The sequence below is a fragment of the Oryzias melastigma genome, linkage group LG3, assembly GCF_002922805.2.
Source record: "Oryzias melastigma strain HK-1 linkage group LG3, ASM292280v2, whole genome shotgun sequence".
Taxonomy (NCBI): Eukaryota; Metazoa; Chordata; class Actinopteri; order Beloniformes; family Adrianichthyidae; genus Oryzias; species Oryzias melastigma.
The window spans coordinates 18933768-18952770 of NC_050514.1; the positions used below are offsets into that span (position 1 = coordinate 18933768).

Consider the following 19003-nt stretch of genomic DNA (forward strand, 5'->3'; position numbering starts at 1 on the left):
ATTTTTAACAAATGACTGACCACAGGCTGCTTCAGCTTCCTGAGAAGAGGGGGATGGTACTACCCTGGCTGACCTTTTCAAGACTTTTATGGCTCACTATGAGGTCTTATCAAAGGAGCCGTTGGCTAACTAAAAGGGCTTGAACTGTTAAAGCTCCTACATGATTGATACACTTTTTTCCTGTTGCATTAACGGTCTTGTCGTTGTCGGTGGTAGGTCTTGTTTAGCTGCTGGTCAGCTGGTGCCTGAAAACAGCTCAGTTTCAGGGAAACCCTATCCCTGCAGGATGTGGTGGCTCCACTCCAGTCAACACCTACTTGCAGGACTTGGCATGTCCGTGGCTTTAGGTTATAGGCATTTTTGTTTTATGACATCCACTCTGGACCCGACTGAGAGATGGATGTCGGGGGGTCCATCACTGTGTTTGGAAAGAGGGATTGACCTGAAAAAACAAACAAAACAACTGCAAGTTATTATCATCCCTTGGAGTTTGTACTTGTAGATATGTCCTTGCTTGCTTGCCACAATGGTCGAAATGGTCAAATATGTGCGACACTAAAGCCTGTAATGTGATATTGATGCTATTCTGAGAGCTCGGCTCTGATACCTTTTGTCCTTTGTGCTGTTTTTCTGCAGGTATGTCCTCTTTTGCACTTCAGCCAACGTCCATAGTGGTGACTGAAGGCTCAATTGCCAGGTTTTCTTGTAAAATCAGTGCGCACCCGCCTCCCATCATCACTTGGGAGTTCAATCGAGTCACATTACCCCTCTCCACTGAAAGGTTTGCCCTATTATTTTTGATTTAACCCGATGGAATTGTGTTGTGCTGAGTTTGATAAGTGCTGTCTTACTGTTCAGAATCACAGTCCTGCCCAGTGGGGTCCTGCAGATCCACGGGGTGCAACAAGCAGATGCAGGACATTACCGCTGCATTGCCACCAACATCGCCAGCCGCCGTCGAAGTGCAGAAGCCACCCTCACCGTCACTCCATGTGCGTCCCCCTTTCACTGTTTGTTAAAGTCTCAATCCCATCATCTTTTGGTGGATTTTAAAAGCGTTCCCAGTGGTCTTTTATTTATAATTATGCCCTTTTTAGGCAAAATCCAAACACCTGTGTCGTTTTATACGACAGTTTCTGCAGTAGTTCATCTGAAATTTCCCTCCCAAATTTGATATCCCATCATGCCTTTGTTTACTCTCTCCTGCTAGCTTACAGCCCCTCATAACTCCATTAGCAGAGCAACAAATACTCTGATCAACATCAGAGCTATCCAGACGTACAGTTTTGAGCCAGATTTCATCTCAAACAAGGAAAATAAAGACGTTAATGGATCTATTTGTCTACAAGTGGATGCATTGGAGTAAATCAAAACAGGGAGCTTGTGACAATGTAGCTGCGTCATAGCTACAGGCTTTTTCAAACACCACAATTTGAATAGAGAAATACTCAGAAATGCGGTTTTAATCTTAATTTTCTATATGTTGTCCACCATTAGAAAAAGCCACAAGAGCATGTTAAAAATACCAAAAACACAATTTTATTGGTGTTGGTCTTGAAAGTTCTGTTTTCTCTAACCTTTACATTTTGCAATACACATTTATTAAGATATAACATTTTGCTGTAGCTTTCCCTTCACTGTGAGTCATATCTGTTGCTGTCTCTGCACAGTCCCAGGCCCCCATCTTCCTCAAAGACCCCACATTATTGCTGGACCAAAGAACATGTCCGTGTCGCTGCACCAGAGTGCCATCCTGGAGTGCCTGGCCACAGGAAACCCACGTCCCCTCATCTCCTGGAGCCGAGCTGACAGCAAATCCATCGATGTTTACAACACTAAAGTGTTGGGAAATGGCAACCTTCTAATCACTGACATTAAGCCTCAGCACGGAGGGGTCTATATGTGCAGAGCCACTACTCCCGGCACACGCAACTATACCGTCTCATCAGCCAATATCACTGTGTTAGGTAAAGGTTTGTTTTACTTTCTTTTTTTTGTATTTTATGATAAACTAATCTCACCCCGTTTACTTTTTTTCCTTCAAAATGTAGCCCCACCGTCCCTGGTGGAATGGCCGGAGAGCTTAACCCGTCCACGTGCTGGCACTGCTCGATTTGTGTGTCATGCTGAAGGAGTTCCTACACCTCAGATCACATGGTTCAAAAACGGAGAGAAAGTTCAGTCCAACGGTCGGATCAAGATGTACCACAGGTAAGTTTCTTCCTTAGGTTTCCTCACACGTGTCCACAGAGACCAAGTAACCAAGAGGCCAGACTCGAGAGTCTCATTAGACAGTTGTTGACCAATTTGAACCTGGTTAAATTAATAATTCACTATTTCTCCCACAGCAGAAAGGAAATACTATAATTTACAGCTATTTAAATGGAATTTTAGTTGCTTTTCCAATAATTTGATTCCTGCTCTGCATTCAGCTGTCAGTGTTTGTTAAACTAACAATAGAATGACAGCACTCTGGAGAAAGAGCATTAGGAGGGGAGCTCCTTGTCTTTAATGCTTTGCATTGTGTGTTACCAGTAAACTGGTCATCAACCAGATCATCCTGGAAGACGATGCCATCTATCAGTGCCAGGCAGAGAACGAGCTGGGGTCGGTCCTCTCCATGGCCAGACTCATCGTGGTGATGTCGGAGGACCGGCCGAGCGCACCCAGAAACATCCGGGCCGACACCGTGTCGAGCTCTGCCATCCTTCTGGCCTGGGAAAGGCCTCAGTATAACGCTGATAAAGTCATCGCATATTCTGTACACTACATGAAGGCTGAGGGTGAGTGTTATTCGTTTATGCAGTAAGACGTTTTAAGGTTTACTGCCATTTATTCAGAAAGTTGTACATTATTATTCTGTTTAGAGATTGTAAACAGAAATACTTCTAAAAATGAAACCAGTCAAGAGTCCCTTCCTTTACTAGATTTAATGCAATATGTAGATAATTCAATACAGAAAAACATAAAGAAAGTTCCCATAAAGCCTAAAGGTTGGAGGGAGGCAGGAGAAAAGGAGCAACATCCTTGAGTTTCCGTGGGAATACTTGCTTTTGATAACAAGAGTCACATTCACACAATGCAACTTTTCAGGAGAAAGTGCTAGCAGTTCATTCAAGCACTGCACTTAATCACAATGCCGCTGACTTCCGCTGGAAAAAAAGAAACAGAATTTTTTGCTTGGAGAAAAGAGCACCTGCTGGATTTTAACAGGACAAGGAGGTCAAAATAAAGACTTTTTTTTAACCTTCCTTTGTATTGTTCTTTAAGGATGGCATCAAATAGGATTTTTATTTTACAGTTTCCAGCAGGGGCATATTTGTGCACTTAAAGAATATTAAACAGTGAAGGTTGTTGACAGAGTGGCTTGGTGATAAATGGAAGTTCTATTGAAAAGAGAAGCTAATTAGTGCGTGTAAAGAGGTGTCTAAAAATGTGTGCATTCTGGGAGGCAGCAAGAGTGTGTGAACTGAACAGAAAGAGCAGCATTGTATTTATCGAAAAGGTCTTTTGAGGCTTTCAGGTTATGTAAAAAAATGTCCTTTTATTTACTTTCAAGTATTTTGTTTACCAAGTCAAAATTCAGAGCTGGTGGTTATGAATATCCAATCTAAAATCTTATTTTTTTTAGTCTGAACTACGCTAAAAATGTGATGTAACATCATCAAAAGATGCAAAAATGTGTGTCTAAGTTGTGAAATCTCCTTAGATACCTGAGATATATTTAACTACAAGAACTTGAATATTCATGTAGTGGAGACAACAATGTGGCTTTTGTTACCACAGTAACACTGACTAAATCACTAGAGCCCAAACAAAACTCTATATTCTGAAAAATTAAATAAAAATCCATATTTATTTGTTGTTGTTTTACTTACTGAAAAAATGTCATTTATCCATTTGTGTAATCTCTTCATTTGTCCAGGATTAAACAATGAGGAATATCAAGTTGTCATTGGAAACGACACCACTCGCTACATTATTGATGACCTGGAGCCTGCCCGCAACTACACCTTCTATGTCGTGGCCTACATGCCCATGGGAGCCAGTCGCATGTCAGACCATGTCTTCCAGCACACATTTGAGGATGGTGAGGCCAAACATTGTTCACTTTAGACTTTCTCTTAACCCAGAAGAACCCATTTTTCCCAAACCAAGTAGACCACAGTAAACATTTGTTTATCTGTAACACTCATGTCACCCACTTATGGGTTAAAATACATATTTCTTTAATTACAAAAGACTTTAAAAGTTTTCCATAGTTCACATACCCTTATTTGTTATTTATCTTAGCAGATTGTGTTCTCGTTTTTGGATTTTATTTGATTTCATTTCATTAATACTTTGATTTTGTTTTAATACTAACATATAAAGGAAGTGAGTTGCAATATACACATTTGTATTAGTTAGCAAGCAGTGCAACAATAAACAATAATGTCAATAAAGTTATACACACAATAAACCAGAAGCACCTGAAATGAAAAGTTTCTAAACTTTTATCGGTCAAAATCTGCATCTTGGAATTCTCTGCATTTTTTTCTTTTAGTGTTTTCCAAAAAAATGTTCTGTGGTTCTGGTTCTGACCACATATTTATTTAGCTGTGTTTTCAGCAGCATGTCCTTGTTCTTAGTTTTTTGATTGCATTGGAATGAGACCTTCTTTTTGGTCTGCTAATGAACCAACTCAGTGGTCTTCAAGTTTCACCATGAGCAACTATTTTCATATTTTTATTTTCCATATTTCGTCTTACACATAAACCCTTCCATAATGCTAACCTTTTAAGCTGCTGGTTGTGTGTGTTGATGTTGTGATCATTTCAAGCTTCATTTTATTTCCTGTCTGTCCACAGTTCCCCTCCGGGCTCCAGAGCTCAGCCTCACCAGCCGCAGCCCCACAGACATCCAAGTGTCTTGGCAGCGTCTTCCGATGAAGCTGAGTCGTGGTCACATTTCTGGGTACCGCTTGTCCTATCGCACCAGTTCTGAGAGCGCAGTGTCTCAAATTGAGCTGCCAGGGGAAAAGACCCAATATTTCCTGGAAAACCTGCAGCCAGACACCATCTACCTGCTGCGTATTGCTGCAGCCACCAGCGCAGGATGGGGCGAGCAGTCTGCCTGGACTTCTCATCGTACTCCAAAGGCTTCCAGTGCTCAAGGTAAAGCTTGAAGCAAATATATTGTATTTCCAGGCGTGCTTACATCTAGAGTTGATTTTCCATTTCCAAACATTTCACTTCTGAAGGACCCAATCCATTTAAAACAGTGTTTTTGGTGTAGCATGTTCCTGTGACATTTTTTCGTGATGAAGGAAAAATATGAACAAAATTAAGCTTAAAATTGTGTTTTTAAGTATTTATTTATTCAAATAAGTTTAATCAGGAGCAGATGAAAATAAGCTTGCAGTTGTTACCACTAACTACAATCAACAGGCCACATGCTCCATTCTGATGCATCCACTTGTAGGCAAATAGATGCATTCAAGTTTTCCTTTTTTCTCGTCTGGCTCAAAACTCCTCAGCTGAATAGCTCCAACTTTGGGTCCCCATTTTTGTTAGCTTTGGGTTGTTAGGGGCTGTAAGCTAGTGGGAGAAGTTGTAAAGAGAGGGATGATGGAAAATGTAAGCAGGCTCACTCTGGGTCAACTCGGAGGAGAATTTCTGATTAACTACTGCAGAAACTATGTCCCAAAAAACAACAGGTTCTTTGATTTTTGGTAAAAAAAAAAAAAAAAAATCATAATCAAAAGGCCACTGGCAACAATTTTAAAATAGATTGAAGTGGGACTTTTAGAGGCAACCTGATCTGGAGAATTGTGTTTGCCGACATTTTAAACTTTTTTAAATCAGAACACTGTCTTTGTTTTTTTTTTTTCTTTTTTTATACTAGGGCATATTTAAATAAGTGAGCACAGATTTAAAGCTAGCCAACAGTAATATGTTTATCACAAACACCTTTATCAATAAAACGTCTTGTTTTAGTAAGCAATAATAGTTTAATCAGAATCCGTCTATTTTCCCCTCTGTTTCTTTTCTGTTTCCCACAGTTCCCCTGGCTCCTGAGCTGCATCTGGAGCCTTTAAACTGCACAACGATTTTAGCTCGCTGGCATCTGACACCGAGAAGTTCAGCCAGAATGCAGGGCTTCAAGCTCTTCTACCACGAGGAGACCCAGCCTGAGAGCGCCCCAGTTCAGCTGAGCGCCTCTGTTAACAAACACATCATTGAAGGCCTCGGTGAGTTTTGTGTCAGGTTACCTTCTGCAACATTATCGCTTTGTATGCCGATTTTTTTTTTTTTTTTCCCAGCGTTCCGTCACTCATTAGTTTAGTAAGAAGTTTCACTTTTAGACTTAAGTTTAGATTTACAGCTTTTAAAAATGTATTTAAATGCTTTTATATTGTTTGTATTAAAATGATTTAATAAGAAGCTTAACTTCAATAATTTATCATTTTTTGGCCAACGTATAGATGTGATATTCAACTTCTAAATGTCAAAAAAATGATTTCTTATTGACTAAAATGTGCATCTTTAATAAGCTAAAAAGTTCTTCAAACCCACAAAGTTTTCAGGAAAAGCTCTTTGATTGACTAATTTGATTAAAACCAGCCACAGCAACTGCTTACACCAAAGCTTTTGAGTGATTAATGGGATTAGGCCTTGTCACGTGTTGAGCAGAACATCACTGGGCATCGAGAGCAGCTTCACGTCCTCCTTCCCCTGACCTCCCAATCTCTGAGCAGAATATTTGTACGCAGCTTTTCTTTTGTGTTAGGAGACATATCACAGCTTTTCTGGCCTTTCAGTCAGATAAGCTTTGGGTTTTTTTGTATAATGCAGGAAGGAGGGGGAAGAGGCTAGTTGAGTGGACATCTGACCATCTGTGACCAGGGGGGTCAACCAGGTGGTCAGCAGCCTTCTTGTAAATCAGGAAATTGGGTTTGAAAAAAAGGAAGTAGAGAGAATAGATTAAATAAAGTTAAAGTAATTTAAATTGAAGATGCTAAAACTCAAATGAAGTGGAATTTTGGTTTTAAAATAAAAATCTTTAAAGTGAAAAGTAACATTTTATTTCCCCGTTGTTTAATGTTTAATTCAGCTAAACTAACGAAGAGTTTCACCTGAATTAAAGTGCTGGTTTCATTTGGTGGAGGGGCTTTACAGAGCTGTTTGATGGAGAAGAAAGCTGTTCTGAGGAAGCTGATTTATCATGTGTTTTATGACTGCTTTGAGCAGTGTCGCTGGAGGATCACAGGCATCAAAGACTCTTATTGTGTTTGGCTTTGAGAGCCACAAAGATGGTTTATTAGCCAAGGCCTAAAGGAAATGCATTCCCTGACCATCTGAGTTGTTAGCCAAACAATGGGCGAGCCGTTTGAGCTCTGCATGCTGCAATGCTGCAGCGTTGCACTCGTGGGGCAACACATCCTGCACCAGTGAAAAACACAAGTTTTTCATCTATATTAAGTTGTTGTAAAAGTACCTTGTAGCACATGGGAACTCTTATTTTGTTTTGATCTTGTAAACCTAGACATAAAGAAAGCATCTCAGCTCACAGTTATATATCAACTTTTTTTTTTTTACGTGCTCCTTGTATTTTATGGTTTTACTACTAAAGATCAAACGTAATCCAGCTGTTTGTAGGAAAGTAGCTTGATGTCTGAAATTGATGTTCCTCTGCGGGTCATGACTGCAAATTAAATCTCCTCGTACTGTAAATGGCTTTTCCAATAATCCACTTGATGTTGAGCACAGTAACTATTCCCTTTTCTTGAAAACAACATTGATTTTTTTTTTCTGAGCTGGGAGCTGGATGCTGCTGACTCAGCTCTGTGTACATCTGCAGAGGATCACGCTCTGAACCGGCCTCCTCCTGAGTGATCCCTGATGACAATCCGGGTGATTGAAAGCGCTCTGTGTGAGGGGACAGGAATGTGGTCGTAAGGCTCCAGTATGTGTGGCACAGTGATGTGACCTTTCTGTGCGTGGAAGTCGCTGAACTGAAATGTTTCTTAAAGACGCATGGCAGCAGACAGCTCTGCATACACAGCGGTAAACTTTTATCACAGCTGGAGGTCACATTGTCCACTCCTGACGTTAAAAAAACATCCTTGGTGGGAAAACTAGATGTGAACGACCACTTTTTTGCCCTGCTTTAGCTGCATGTGTGTCAGTTTGTGTATACTTGTTGATTTGTGTGGGTAAAGGCAATAGAGAGAGGAATGGTGGGAGGGATGATAGATGCTGGTGTGAGAGTTCATGCAGGAGTTGACATTTATGGCCTGGCTCTTTGTGGCCTGGGGGGCCTTTCGCAACAGAACAAAACTTCAGGAGCCGATGGGTTGTGCGGCAGGAAAAAAGAGGAGGCTTGTGAGACCAAACAATGCACACAGGACAATGTACAGCTGCAGGTCTTGACTCAAATCCTGAGCTACAACACCATGTTTACCTGCAAAAACGCTATTTGCATACAAGTGATGTCAAATAATTAAATGTAATGCAAAAGAAGTCTAAATTGGTGATCAGAAATAGAAAAAGGTGCATTTTAGTGGTTTATTTGAAGGATTAACAGGTATTGTCCAAACATCTGGTGTATGGTGGCTGCTTGCTGAGTTTTCTTTCATTAGGATGATTTTAGTAAAAGCATTTTATTCTGACTTCTGGTGTTTCCCTGTTTTTCTACTCACTTCCTCTGCTTGACCCTCCCCCTTTAGAGCGAAATGCGTAACCCCTCCTTTTGCAGGATTTAGCTTGCCGAGATTCCATGTCAAAGGTCGTGGCCCAGATGTCACAGCTTCCCCCCTCTCAGAGCTCCTCTCCTGCATAATTACGGCAGACCCATTGTATTTTGGGGCTGGGAAGAGGTGCACTCTAAATGCCTGTTCCTCAGTCGAGGTGGGCACTAAAGACTTCAACCTAAAGACCAGGATTACGAGAAAACTTATTTATATTTCTTTGTGACTTTGATACTCAAACTGGTTCTAGTTTGATTTGAGTGTCCAACTTTAGCAAAACTTTCACAAGCATCCTTATCTAAAAGATGACAATTTCTCTACCTTTTAATTTTTTTTACTGCAATTATTTTTTTAAGTAAAGTAAACAAAGTCCCATCTCAAAGCCCACCCCCACCACCTTTAAGAATTTTATCTCAACATGACCTGCTGGCCTTGGTTTGGTTGCAGAAAAACTCCCCAGGGCTGTGGGCTGTAGCTGCTCAACTTTGAAGACCTCCATGGAAACATCTCCTTTGGTCTTCTACTCACATCAAAACAGTTGTGTGTGAACCTGGTGATACAAAATCTTTTAGGTAATGCTAAAGTGTTTCTGCAAACACTATAATTTTCAAATTGATGTTAAATAATGTCATCTTCCCGAGAACAAATCAGATTAATATGATGTTCTAAAGCCAACAAATATGTAAATGCCATATAAAACCATAAACTGGACTCTGATAACTATTTCTTCAGGGATAAATGGGACATTTGGTCAGATGGCTATTATTCAGGTGCAGGTCTTCAGGGTTACTCAGGCCTGAAACTGTTGTTGACCGTCCGTATTTCCCCTCCCAGGGGATTTTGTCTCTATCTGACCTCCACATTCACAATCTAAGTGCAAGGGGCAACTGACCACTGACCAGCAGGCCTGACCGGGGCCAAAGAAAGGGCTTTCTTATTTGCAGTCAAAAGACTCGGGGTGACAGGGTGATGGATAGTGGATCTCTGTCCTGATGCCCTGAATGGTGTTGAAACTGACCAAAGGGTTCACAGCGAAGAGCATCTGTCACACTGCCTGACCGCTCGTTTCCCACCACAGTATCACACCAGAAAACCTCATTGGCCTGACACCTACTAAGTCCAACTCTTTTGTCAAAGCGGCTTTCCTCAAAAATTGCAGAATACAAGTTTTTACAGTTTGTTCTAATTTAATTCTTCTTTGCATTCATTTAGATCCGAGGAAGAAGTACCACGTCAAACTTCTGGCTTATAATGTTGATGAAGATGGGTACCAAGCAGATCAGACCGTTAGCACCCCGGGATGTGTCTGTAAGTTTATCAGCATATTGGACGTTTTCACACACGTCTTTTGTATCCAAAAATGTCAACAAAATCTCAATGAGCTGTTTCTCTCAGCTGTTCGGGATCGCCTGGTGCCTCCTCCACCTCCTCCACACAACGTCCACGCAAGGACCAATACTTCCACCTCTGTGTTTCTACAATGGAGCCGACCGGCATTCAGCTCCAGCCATGCGGTCAACTACACCATACGCTGCAACCCCGTAGGCCTGCAAAATGCATCTCTGGTGCTCTACTTGCAAACGTAAGCTTCTGGTGATGGTCCCTTTAGCTAATTTGTGCAACTTTAATCAACTTTCTGTCCTTTTTGCGTTTCATGAAAACCTTTTTCATTCACTATTCATTTTTATGCACAATATTCTATAACTGTCTGTACTTCAAACATTTGTGCCTTCAAATAATTAGTGTTTTTGGTACTAGTAGTTCCATTTAATTCTCTCAGCTTAGCTCCACAGCTCTATCTAGTGGAGGATTTTCAAAGGCCAGCTCAATTGAATTACAGAAGCATCAGAAGGGCTAATCACTCACATTTAGGAGTCCTATTTATTGTTTTCACTTAAAACTATTTCAGTGCATCACTGCATTAGTTTGAATAACCTGGATGTTAAAGTGCTTATCACATCTTGATTCTGCAGCAACGAGCAGAGCTTTGTGGTACGTGATCTGGAGCCCAACACCAAGTATGAATTTGCTGTTCGTCTTCACATTGACCAGCTGTCCAGCCCTTGGAGCCCCGTGGTCTACCAAACCACTTTACCTGAAGGTAAGCTTTGTTGTTTTGTGGAAGTTTATTGAATATTTTGTGCTGAAATGACAATTTTTCACTTTTTCTGTCAATCCACGACCACCTAGTTCCCACACAGCCCCCGTCCAACATCAAAGTGACTCTAATTGAGGAAGACACAGCTCTTGTCTCCTGGAAACTCCCGGACGAACCCAATGTTGCGGTGACGCACTACACTGTCCTGTACGCCTCTAGAAACACGTGGGTTGCTGGGAAATGGCAAATGCTGCGGAAAGAGGGTAAGCGGCAGCATATACTTAAATATTATGATTATGTATTTTTACTAAAGCTTTGTTTAAAGTAGATAGAAAGAGTTGGCTTTGTTGCCATGAATGTGATTTGGAAGGAATTATTTAATGTCCTTAATGAGAATGCACAAGTTCAACAAAGCTGATGCTGTTTCTGCTAATTTATGCAGTTTGGTTGATTTGATCCCAGGAAATACACATGAATGACCTAACCACATGAGAATAAACAACTCCCACCGTGGTATTAGGCCTAAAAGTTAAGACATTTCCTCTTCTAATGCTGAGCATCTACCCCCCCTGCTGGGGTGGTAACTGGGTGGTACTGGTGAAAAGGCTGTGAATATCCAAGATTTCCTGACACCCCCCTTCAGGTCTTCTCTCATGATGATTGTTTTAATGTTTGCTTTTAATTACATCACAAAGTCCCATTGTTCACAGCTCAACTTTTAGAGCTTCTTTACTCTTTTAAATTTGTCATTTTTTATGGCTTGACTGTGTGACTTGTTGCCATTGTTTTCTCAGTGAGATACAATGATCAGCCTGCTTTCTTCCTGTATGTCTAGGTTTAATGCATAATCAAGCAGTTTCTGGCTGCAACTGAATGTTTTGTTTACAGACACAAAATGGTGATATTTCACCCAAAAAAATTTGGTGTTTTGCCTTAAATTCTATTTTTAGTGACATTTCCCATCATATTCCAACAGGTTTAACTTCACTATTTTCTTACTTTTAGTTTGCAGATGCAACGACTTTATAAAGAAAATGTTACCCATACTCCCAAAACCAATTCCAACAACTCCGATATATATTCATAGGTGTAAAATTTCCTTTTCCTTTTTTATTTAATTTGTCATCATCTAATCTCTTTAAATAAAGTTAAAACCTGGATTTGTTTTGAGAACAATTTACTTACAAAATAATGAAATCTCACCACAGGAAGCTTGACAATGGCGCTTTTGGAGAACCTCAAGCCTGGCCAGGTTTACCTGGTTAAAGTTTCTGCGTCCAACCAAATGGGCGACGGTCCATTCTCTCAGGTGGTGGAGCTGGCAGTAAGAGCAGATCTCTCAGCTGGAAAAGATATCCGGTTCTCCAGTGGCTCCTCACACTCCACAGGTCACTGATCTCATTACTAAAGTCACAGAAACACAAGACATTTTTAACATTAGGTGACTATGAAGTTCTTTTTTTATCCTTAAATTTAATTCTGGTCTTTTCCAGGCTTTTCTGATGGATTCTATCATCTAGACCAAAAATCAATGACGGGTATTAGTGTGGGTGTGTGCATTGCTCTCACCTGCATCATTATCTGTGCCTTCATCATCATCTGCAGAGGCAAAAACAGGTACTTCAGCACAACAGCAGCACTCATCGCTGTTTTCCTAATGTTCCAATTACACTAAGTGCCCTGTTGAATATTTGTTTCCCTGCAGGAAGCTTTCGGCTGTGAAGATCTACAGAAACGGTGTGAGCAGATCCACCACACCTGTCGGACAGCAGGGATCAGAGGGACAGGTGGAGAATGCTGATGTGACCATGCCAATGATGAGCCAAAGCCACTTTGTAGATGCTAAGGTAAAGCTATTTGATATGTAATAATAGGAATTAAAACGTTGACAAAATATAGAAAAATACAAAGCTACAAAGTTGAAATACAGTAAAACCACAATAAATCTACTTGCACAAAATAAACAGAAGCATCTATAATTTAAAAAAAAAACTGTTTTTTGTAGGGTGGAACAAACCTTATAATCAATTCTCTTGGGCCCGTTGAGCCCAGCTCTCAGAAGAAAAAGAAATGGTCTCTCTTCAGCAGTGACATGAAAAAGGAGAGCGTTACCATGCAGGTAGGAATACGGCTTTCTTGACTGGTCATTATGGTTTCAGTGAGTCATGTTTACATTTAATTTTAGTACCATAAAATCTCCAGGAATTAGAATCACTTCCCAGTATCTGCTTTAGCTGTAGCTGTTGTTGTTTCTCAGTGGTTGAGCCTAAAGTCTAGCTTTTCTTATTCCTTTTTTTTCATGTACCGTAATTTCAGAAAGATTTGAGGAACAGATGTTATTTGAACATCACTCTTTCTTGGAATCTCATAGGTTAAATAAATAGTTGTTGATTTTTATAGCCATTTAACTTAAATTTAAGGCTGCTAACTCAGACTTTTTGGGGATTTTTTTTTTTGTCTTGCCAAATTAGGGACACGGCATTGTCTCCTATCAGTCCGGCACCACAATGCTGACCTACGAAGAAGAACTGTCCATCTCTCCAAACCAGCCCTCCACCTTTCAGGCCTTGCTGGAACATTCAGGCGACACGGAGAGATCTTCCAACAGCGATGGCAGCCATGAAACCGGTGACTCTGGCCGCTACTCACACGACGAGACAGAGTTGACCAACCTGTCTTCTGGTCCAAACAGCCGCCCGCTGTCTCTGTCGGCTGAGGACAGCAGCGGGGACTCGGACTGCAGCGGTCCTGCTGAGAGACAACACGAGCTGTCAGAGGAAAGCCAAATGGACCTGAAGGAGATGATCTGCTGATAATGTCTGCAGTCAGTGTGAAGCCAGAGAAGTTTTCAGTCTGCGTGTGTGCAGGCATGTTATGTGTGTATGTTGGTGTGTGTGTGTGCATGTATTAAGGCAGTGACTTGCAACCAATGCAACATTATGCAGGATATCCTAGCCTGCTGCTAATCAATGTAACACATCCAAAAGGAAACCACTTTGCAGAAACAAGTCATTTCTTAAATGTACATTAAAACAGTTTATTTATGAGATTCATGTACCAGAAGTCTTGGAAGTTTAGGACATCAAAAAACAGAGCTTGTAAAGCTTTGGAAATCCTCTTTTGAAATTCTCTTCAAGTTTGTGGAAGAGGTGGCAGTGGCTTTATCCAGGTCTCCAACACAAAGAAAATGTATCTCTTAAAACCTGTAGAAGTTGTTTTTGGATTGCAAGCACACCGCCGGACTGATTGTCAGTGTGAGAGTTGTGTAAGCTGTGTGAAGAAGCAGAAAGAGCGATCATCTTTAACTCTCTAAACAGGAAGCCAGCGAAGACCTGCACATGATCAGTTGTTGGCAGAGAGGTTGAGTTGGTTTCCATGGCTTCTCTTTCAATGAATGTCTTTTTTTAATTTTCTTTTTCTGTATATTTTGGAAAAAAAAATCTCACCCACCATGAATGTTTAAAGAAATTTATCAAATGTCAGGGAAGTGACATATCTGACATTATTTATGAGAGTTTATCACTGGAGCAGAAGGGGAGTGTGAGGTCTTTCTGCTTATAATCTACCTCAGTTTACCTCAAGGTAAACTTTCCACTATATCTTTTTCTAACTACTTTAGGTTACGTGATGGGCTGCTTCATTTACACGTCTTGTTATACTTCCTGATAACTTTTTGTGTAATTGTCGTCCCGTTTTTTTTGTTTGATTTGATGGATGGTAAGGGCACTGCGGCTTCCTCCTCTCACTCCACCCAGTTGTGTGGAATGAAGGATCTTATCACACCCTTTTGTTATTTGTCTCCTCAGACGATGCTGAGGTACTGAGCCAGTATTAATAATATTTTTGTCCATTTTTAACTTTGAAAGAAATAATGAATGTCCGTTTTTGTTTTGTACGCTCGTGTGCAGCTGCCCTTACTATTCCTGTTTTATACTACCTCGTTTAAGAGTAACTTTTGTTATTGTATTGATTTCCTCCACTCAGGGAACAAGGTTTAGTACATTGAAAAACCATGTAGTGTTACATGGTGAACAGACAGGGTATCTTCTCAGTGCTAAACTATTGTAGTGTGTAATTTCCCAATAGCTATGAATGTATCTCTGACATTGCGTGCCAGTAGCTCAGGAGTTAGTGCTGCCTTTTTTTCATTGATGCAAATTGCCTCCTAGATGACAGAGGGAGTCAGCAGAGCCTGTTGTTGTTGACTGCCTTGTTGGACTATAGATTGACACCAGAAGTGCTTGCAGTGACATATTGGGTTAGAAAAGCTTTATAATACTTGGCCTTAATGTGGACAGTGTTCCTCAGATGACAGACACCAAAGCCTAATCTGTCTGAGGGAGCAACTCCACGTGAGGATGCGATGAAGAATGATTGTAGTGTGTCTAATCACAGAGACTGAAGTGAAGAATGCTATAAAATGTTTTACCTCTAAAATTCTATTTTTCTTAGAAGTTATTGTACTTCAGAGGAGTACAATTCGTAGTTATTTTGTAGCTAGTTTTTGTTTTTATGTAGATTAGATACAGATTAGCACTTGTAGTTTTGTATTTCGAGCCAATGTGCAGCGGTGACTGCAAAGCTATTACCCAAAGACTTGTTTGCGGATTTCGTTTGCTGTGGTTTCTCGACTAATCTCTGGCGAAAGGTCACAGAGGAAGGAGAAATAATCAAAATGCATCAGACCAAAGATGAAATGTGGCCTTAGAGATTAGTTGAGGCGATGCACCGCAAACAAAGCCAAGTATGTTAGTGGCCTTAGAGCGCTGAGCTTTGCAAACTTACAGAAAGTGTTAGCAGATGCTTTATGGAGTTACTAATAATAATCAGTTTTATGCACACTGACCAAACTATCCTGCTGCGGAGTTATTTGTAAACTGTTGCAAACAGATGTCTGTATAGTAGGTGAATATTATAAGAGATGTATACAGTGTATTATATTGATTAGTAGTCTGTGTTGCAACAGTGCAGTTGCATGTAAATGTGCACCCACTGGGATTTTTCCATGTAAGTGGACGATAATTTTCTCTGCCCTTTTATTTTAAAAAAATATACTCAATTAAGTAATTATAGAGAGATATGTTTATATTTTGATATTTTATCATTTTGAGAGATCACTTCTAAAAATACGTAAAGTTTATTTTATGGCTCATGAACGTTTCAGTGGGTGCACACAAGTTGTCATGCTTCTGTTTTTAATCAGTGGACTCTCCGAAGGATTCAATCATTATAAAGGGAAGTGATTTGTGCGTTTCAATCATTTTAACTCTAAAGGGCAAACAGTTTGAACCAAAGATTTTGAAATAGTCACCGTTGCATATTGGTGCAAGATATCAGTTCAAAAGTTTCCTATCTGTGTGACACTCGATCAATTCCAGTGTTTTTATGCTCATCTTTTACTGTGTGAAAGCAGGATCATCATAAATTCTGCTGAAAAATCTTCTTTTTTTTGTTTTGTTTTTAGCTCTGTCTTGTCACAATGCTTTAGCAAACTTTAAACAAAGCAAACATTTTAGTTTGATTGTTGTAAAATCAGTCCTTTCATGCATCATGTATTAGTGGAGCTTCAAACACCTAATCTTGAATTTGTCAGAAAGAAAACCGTTGTAGTGACCAAACCAAAGCTTTTGGAGTCACACCGGTTCTAGTTTTGGGTTGTTAATAGTTACCAAGGTACATAGGTGCTAACTTTGGTGTTTATTTTGTTTGTTGTATTTTCAGTTCAGATGACACAGAACTGGGTAGTGTGTGTCTGTAATCAAAGACAAAAGACCCAGGATGTAGGTCTGCTGCTTTTCTTGTCAAATGCTGGATTGATGTTCTTGTCCGAGGATGTGAATTTAAAGGGATAAAACACGGAGTTTACTCTTTGTTTTCCCTTCTTGGCTATGGAGCACTGCGGGTTATTTACAGTCTTGCTCAGGGGAACCCGCGGCTGCTCTACAGTGAGGAGAAAACAGGTTTCAAAATATGAAATTGAATGTACTTTTTTTGTAATGATTATGCTATCTGGTATTTTCTGTTGATGATTTGTTATATTTTTGTGACATGGAAATGATTAGCAAGTTTTTTTTCCAAGTGTTTCAAGGGCATTTTAGATGATGCTTTATTATGAAAAAGTCCGATTCTCACTTTGAATAAAAATACAAAAAAAAATGTACGATGGTAAAATTGTTTTCTTTCACTCCAGTGTTTGTTTGTTTGTTTCAATAAACATTGTCTTTGTAGAGAACCACAAAAAATTACAGAATAGAAACATTTCTTTACAGCATTTTGTTATACTGACACAAATGACATTGTGTGCTGTGTACTATTAAAATGTATACAAGGACATCACAAAAAGAAATCACATTTCATTTTATTCTTATATCTTATCTACAGATAATGTGTTCTCTAATACTTCTATATATAATACATTTAAAACCTTTGTATGGCAGCCGACCTGTTGAAAATGTACAAGCTTACAAGATTTTACTTTAAAAAAAGGTCATTTTTTTAAATACACACCCTTAGCAAAAACCAGTCGATTACATTTGAAGTATTCGAAGTATACTTAAGCTAAATTAAAATTGAGGCATTAAACTTGAAACTGTTTATACTGTAAACTTAAAATGTTCCAATTTAGCCTGAGGAATTTTTCCATTTTTATACTTCCAACACTACACGCACATTGTTTATTGAAGGCTAACAGATGCTTTAACTCAAATAATAAAATAAAATTTCAGTGTACTACTTTTTTGTAAAGTGTACAAAAGATTATATTTAGAAAAGTGTATTCTGTCAGTTTATGAAGATTGACAAATATCGGTATAGATAAACTTAAATAAGAGATGATGTAAGAGAAGCTCTACAATCGTCTTTTCCCTTTCGGCTTTTCCCTTCAGGGGTCGCCACAGCGAATCAGTTTCCTCCATCTAAGCCTGTCTTCAGCATCCTCCACTCTAACTAACCCGGGCCCCGATCGATCCGGTATGGATTTCATAGGTCTGATTCGCATATTTGATTTGGCAAGATTTTATGTCGGATGCCCTTCCTGACACAACCCTCTGTATTTATCCAGGCTTGGGACCGGCACAATGAGACCCTGGCTTGGGCCCCCTCGTGGCTACATTTAAGAGAAGCTCTACAATATATTTTTTAAATGCATCACCAGGGCTGTAAATGCTCCTCTTTACATTGTTTTGCATAACCAATCTGAGCATGTGCACAGAACAGCAACAACAACAACAAACTTTGTTTAGAGGTATCAATATATAAATCAGTAAATAATGAAAACTACTGATATTACTTGATATAGCACAAAAAATAATTGAAATGCTTCTTTTTTATGTTCTATTTTAGCTTTTTTTGTTTTTGTTTTTAAAACTAGAGTAAACAACAGTTTGCTTAAAAAGTTTAACATAGCAGTGAGCACATTGATTCTGCAGAGTAAACATCTGAGGTAAAGTGACATTGCCTGACAATAAAAAAAAAGAAAAGTAAAATAAAAGACAGAAACAAAAGAAGAAGAAAAATGTCAAATATTCACCAGATTTACAATAAAATCTGAGCACATTACAAGTTCAGGGTATTTTCAAAATAAAAGATAAGATTTTATTTGAACTCTCCAAAAATAATGGAATAAAACTTAGTTTCATGCCAGTGAATTTACATTAATATATGGATGGATTTTAGCCAGAACAAGCTGGATTCTTCTGCAAATTTCTTGTTATAAGACCAAAAAGATTAAATGTATGAAATCACAAACCTTCTACTCTAATTTAACGTGTGAGCAGTTTGAAAATAAATAAACCACTGTCTAAGGAGATTAATTGCTAAAACTGCTCTACAATCACATTTTTATATTTGAATGTACATATTAGCTGGGTAAATTTTACTAGCAATCCTAAAGGAAACTTCATTACATTAGTAAGCTGAATAGGAAGTGGCAAAACTTAAGTTTCATGCCACACCATACAGAATTGCTGTCCAATGAGAAACAACTTGATTGTTTAATTGATTGATTGATTGATGGATTTCAAGCATAGATTGAAAAATACAGGACAAAACACGCAATTATTTCAAACTCATTACAGAAACAATGACATGCACTGATTAGAAAATAGAAAACAAACAAAAATAAAACATACTTATGTCACATTTGGTTCGTTCATTTTTTGTGATAAATAATTAAA

At 39.2% G+C, this 19003-nt stretch overlaps 1 protein-coding gene across 2 annotated transcripts in view; it reads left to right on the forward strand.

Annotated features, from left to right (window-relative positions):
* The window catches only part of prtga (protogenin homolog a (Gallus gallus)), a 24388-nt gene extending 7387 nt beyond the window's left edge, over positions 1–17001 (forward strand). Inside the window, exons 3-19 of one of the 2 annotated variants that reach the window (XM_024296342.2) lie at positions 637–781; positions 859–992; positions 1671–1967; positions 2052–2211; positions 2536–2783; positions 3926–4090; positions 4851–5156; positions 6044–6232; positions 9944–10039; positions 10127–10313; positions 10705–10832; positions 10922–11092; positions 12038–12217; positions 12323–12446; positions 12535–12676; positions 12835–12948; positions 13301–17001. In XM_024296342.2, the coding sequence (XP_024152110.1) occupies positions 637–781; positions 859–992; positions 1671–1967; positions 2052–2211; positions 2536–2783; positions 3926–4090; positions 4851–5156; positions 6044–6232; positions 9944–10039; positions 10127–10313; positions 10705–10832; positions 10922–11092; positions 12038–12217; positions 12323–12446; positions 12535–12676; positions 12835–12948; positions 13301–13642 (3128 nt within the window). In that variant the 3' untranslated portion in view covers positions 13643–17001. Of the gene's footprint in view, positions 1–636; positions 782–858; positions 993–1670; positions 2212–2535; positions 2784–3925; positions 4091–4850; positions 5157–6043; positions 6233–9943; positions 10040–10126; positions 10314–10704; positions 10833–10921; positions 11093–12037; positions 12218–12322; positions 12447–12534; positions 12677–12834; positions 12949–13300 lie in introns of both variants that reach the window. The other variant, XM_036210432.1, reaches the window with a different exon arrangement.
* The last annotated feature ends 2002 nt before the right edge of the window (positions 17002–19003 follow it).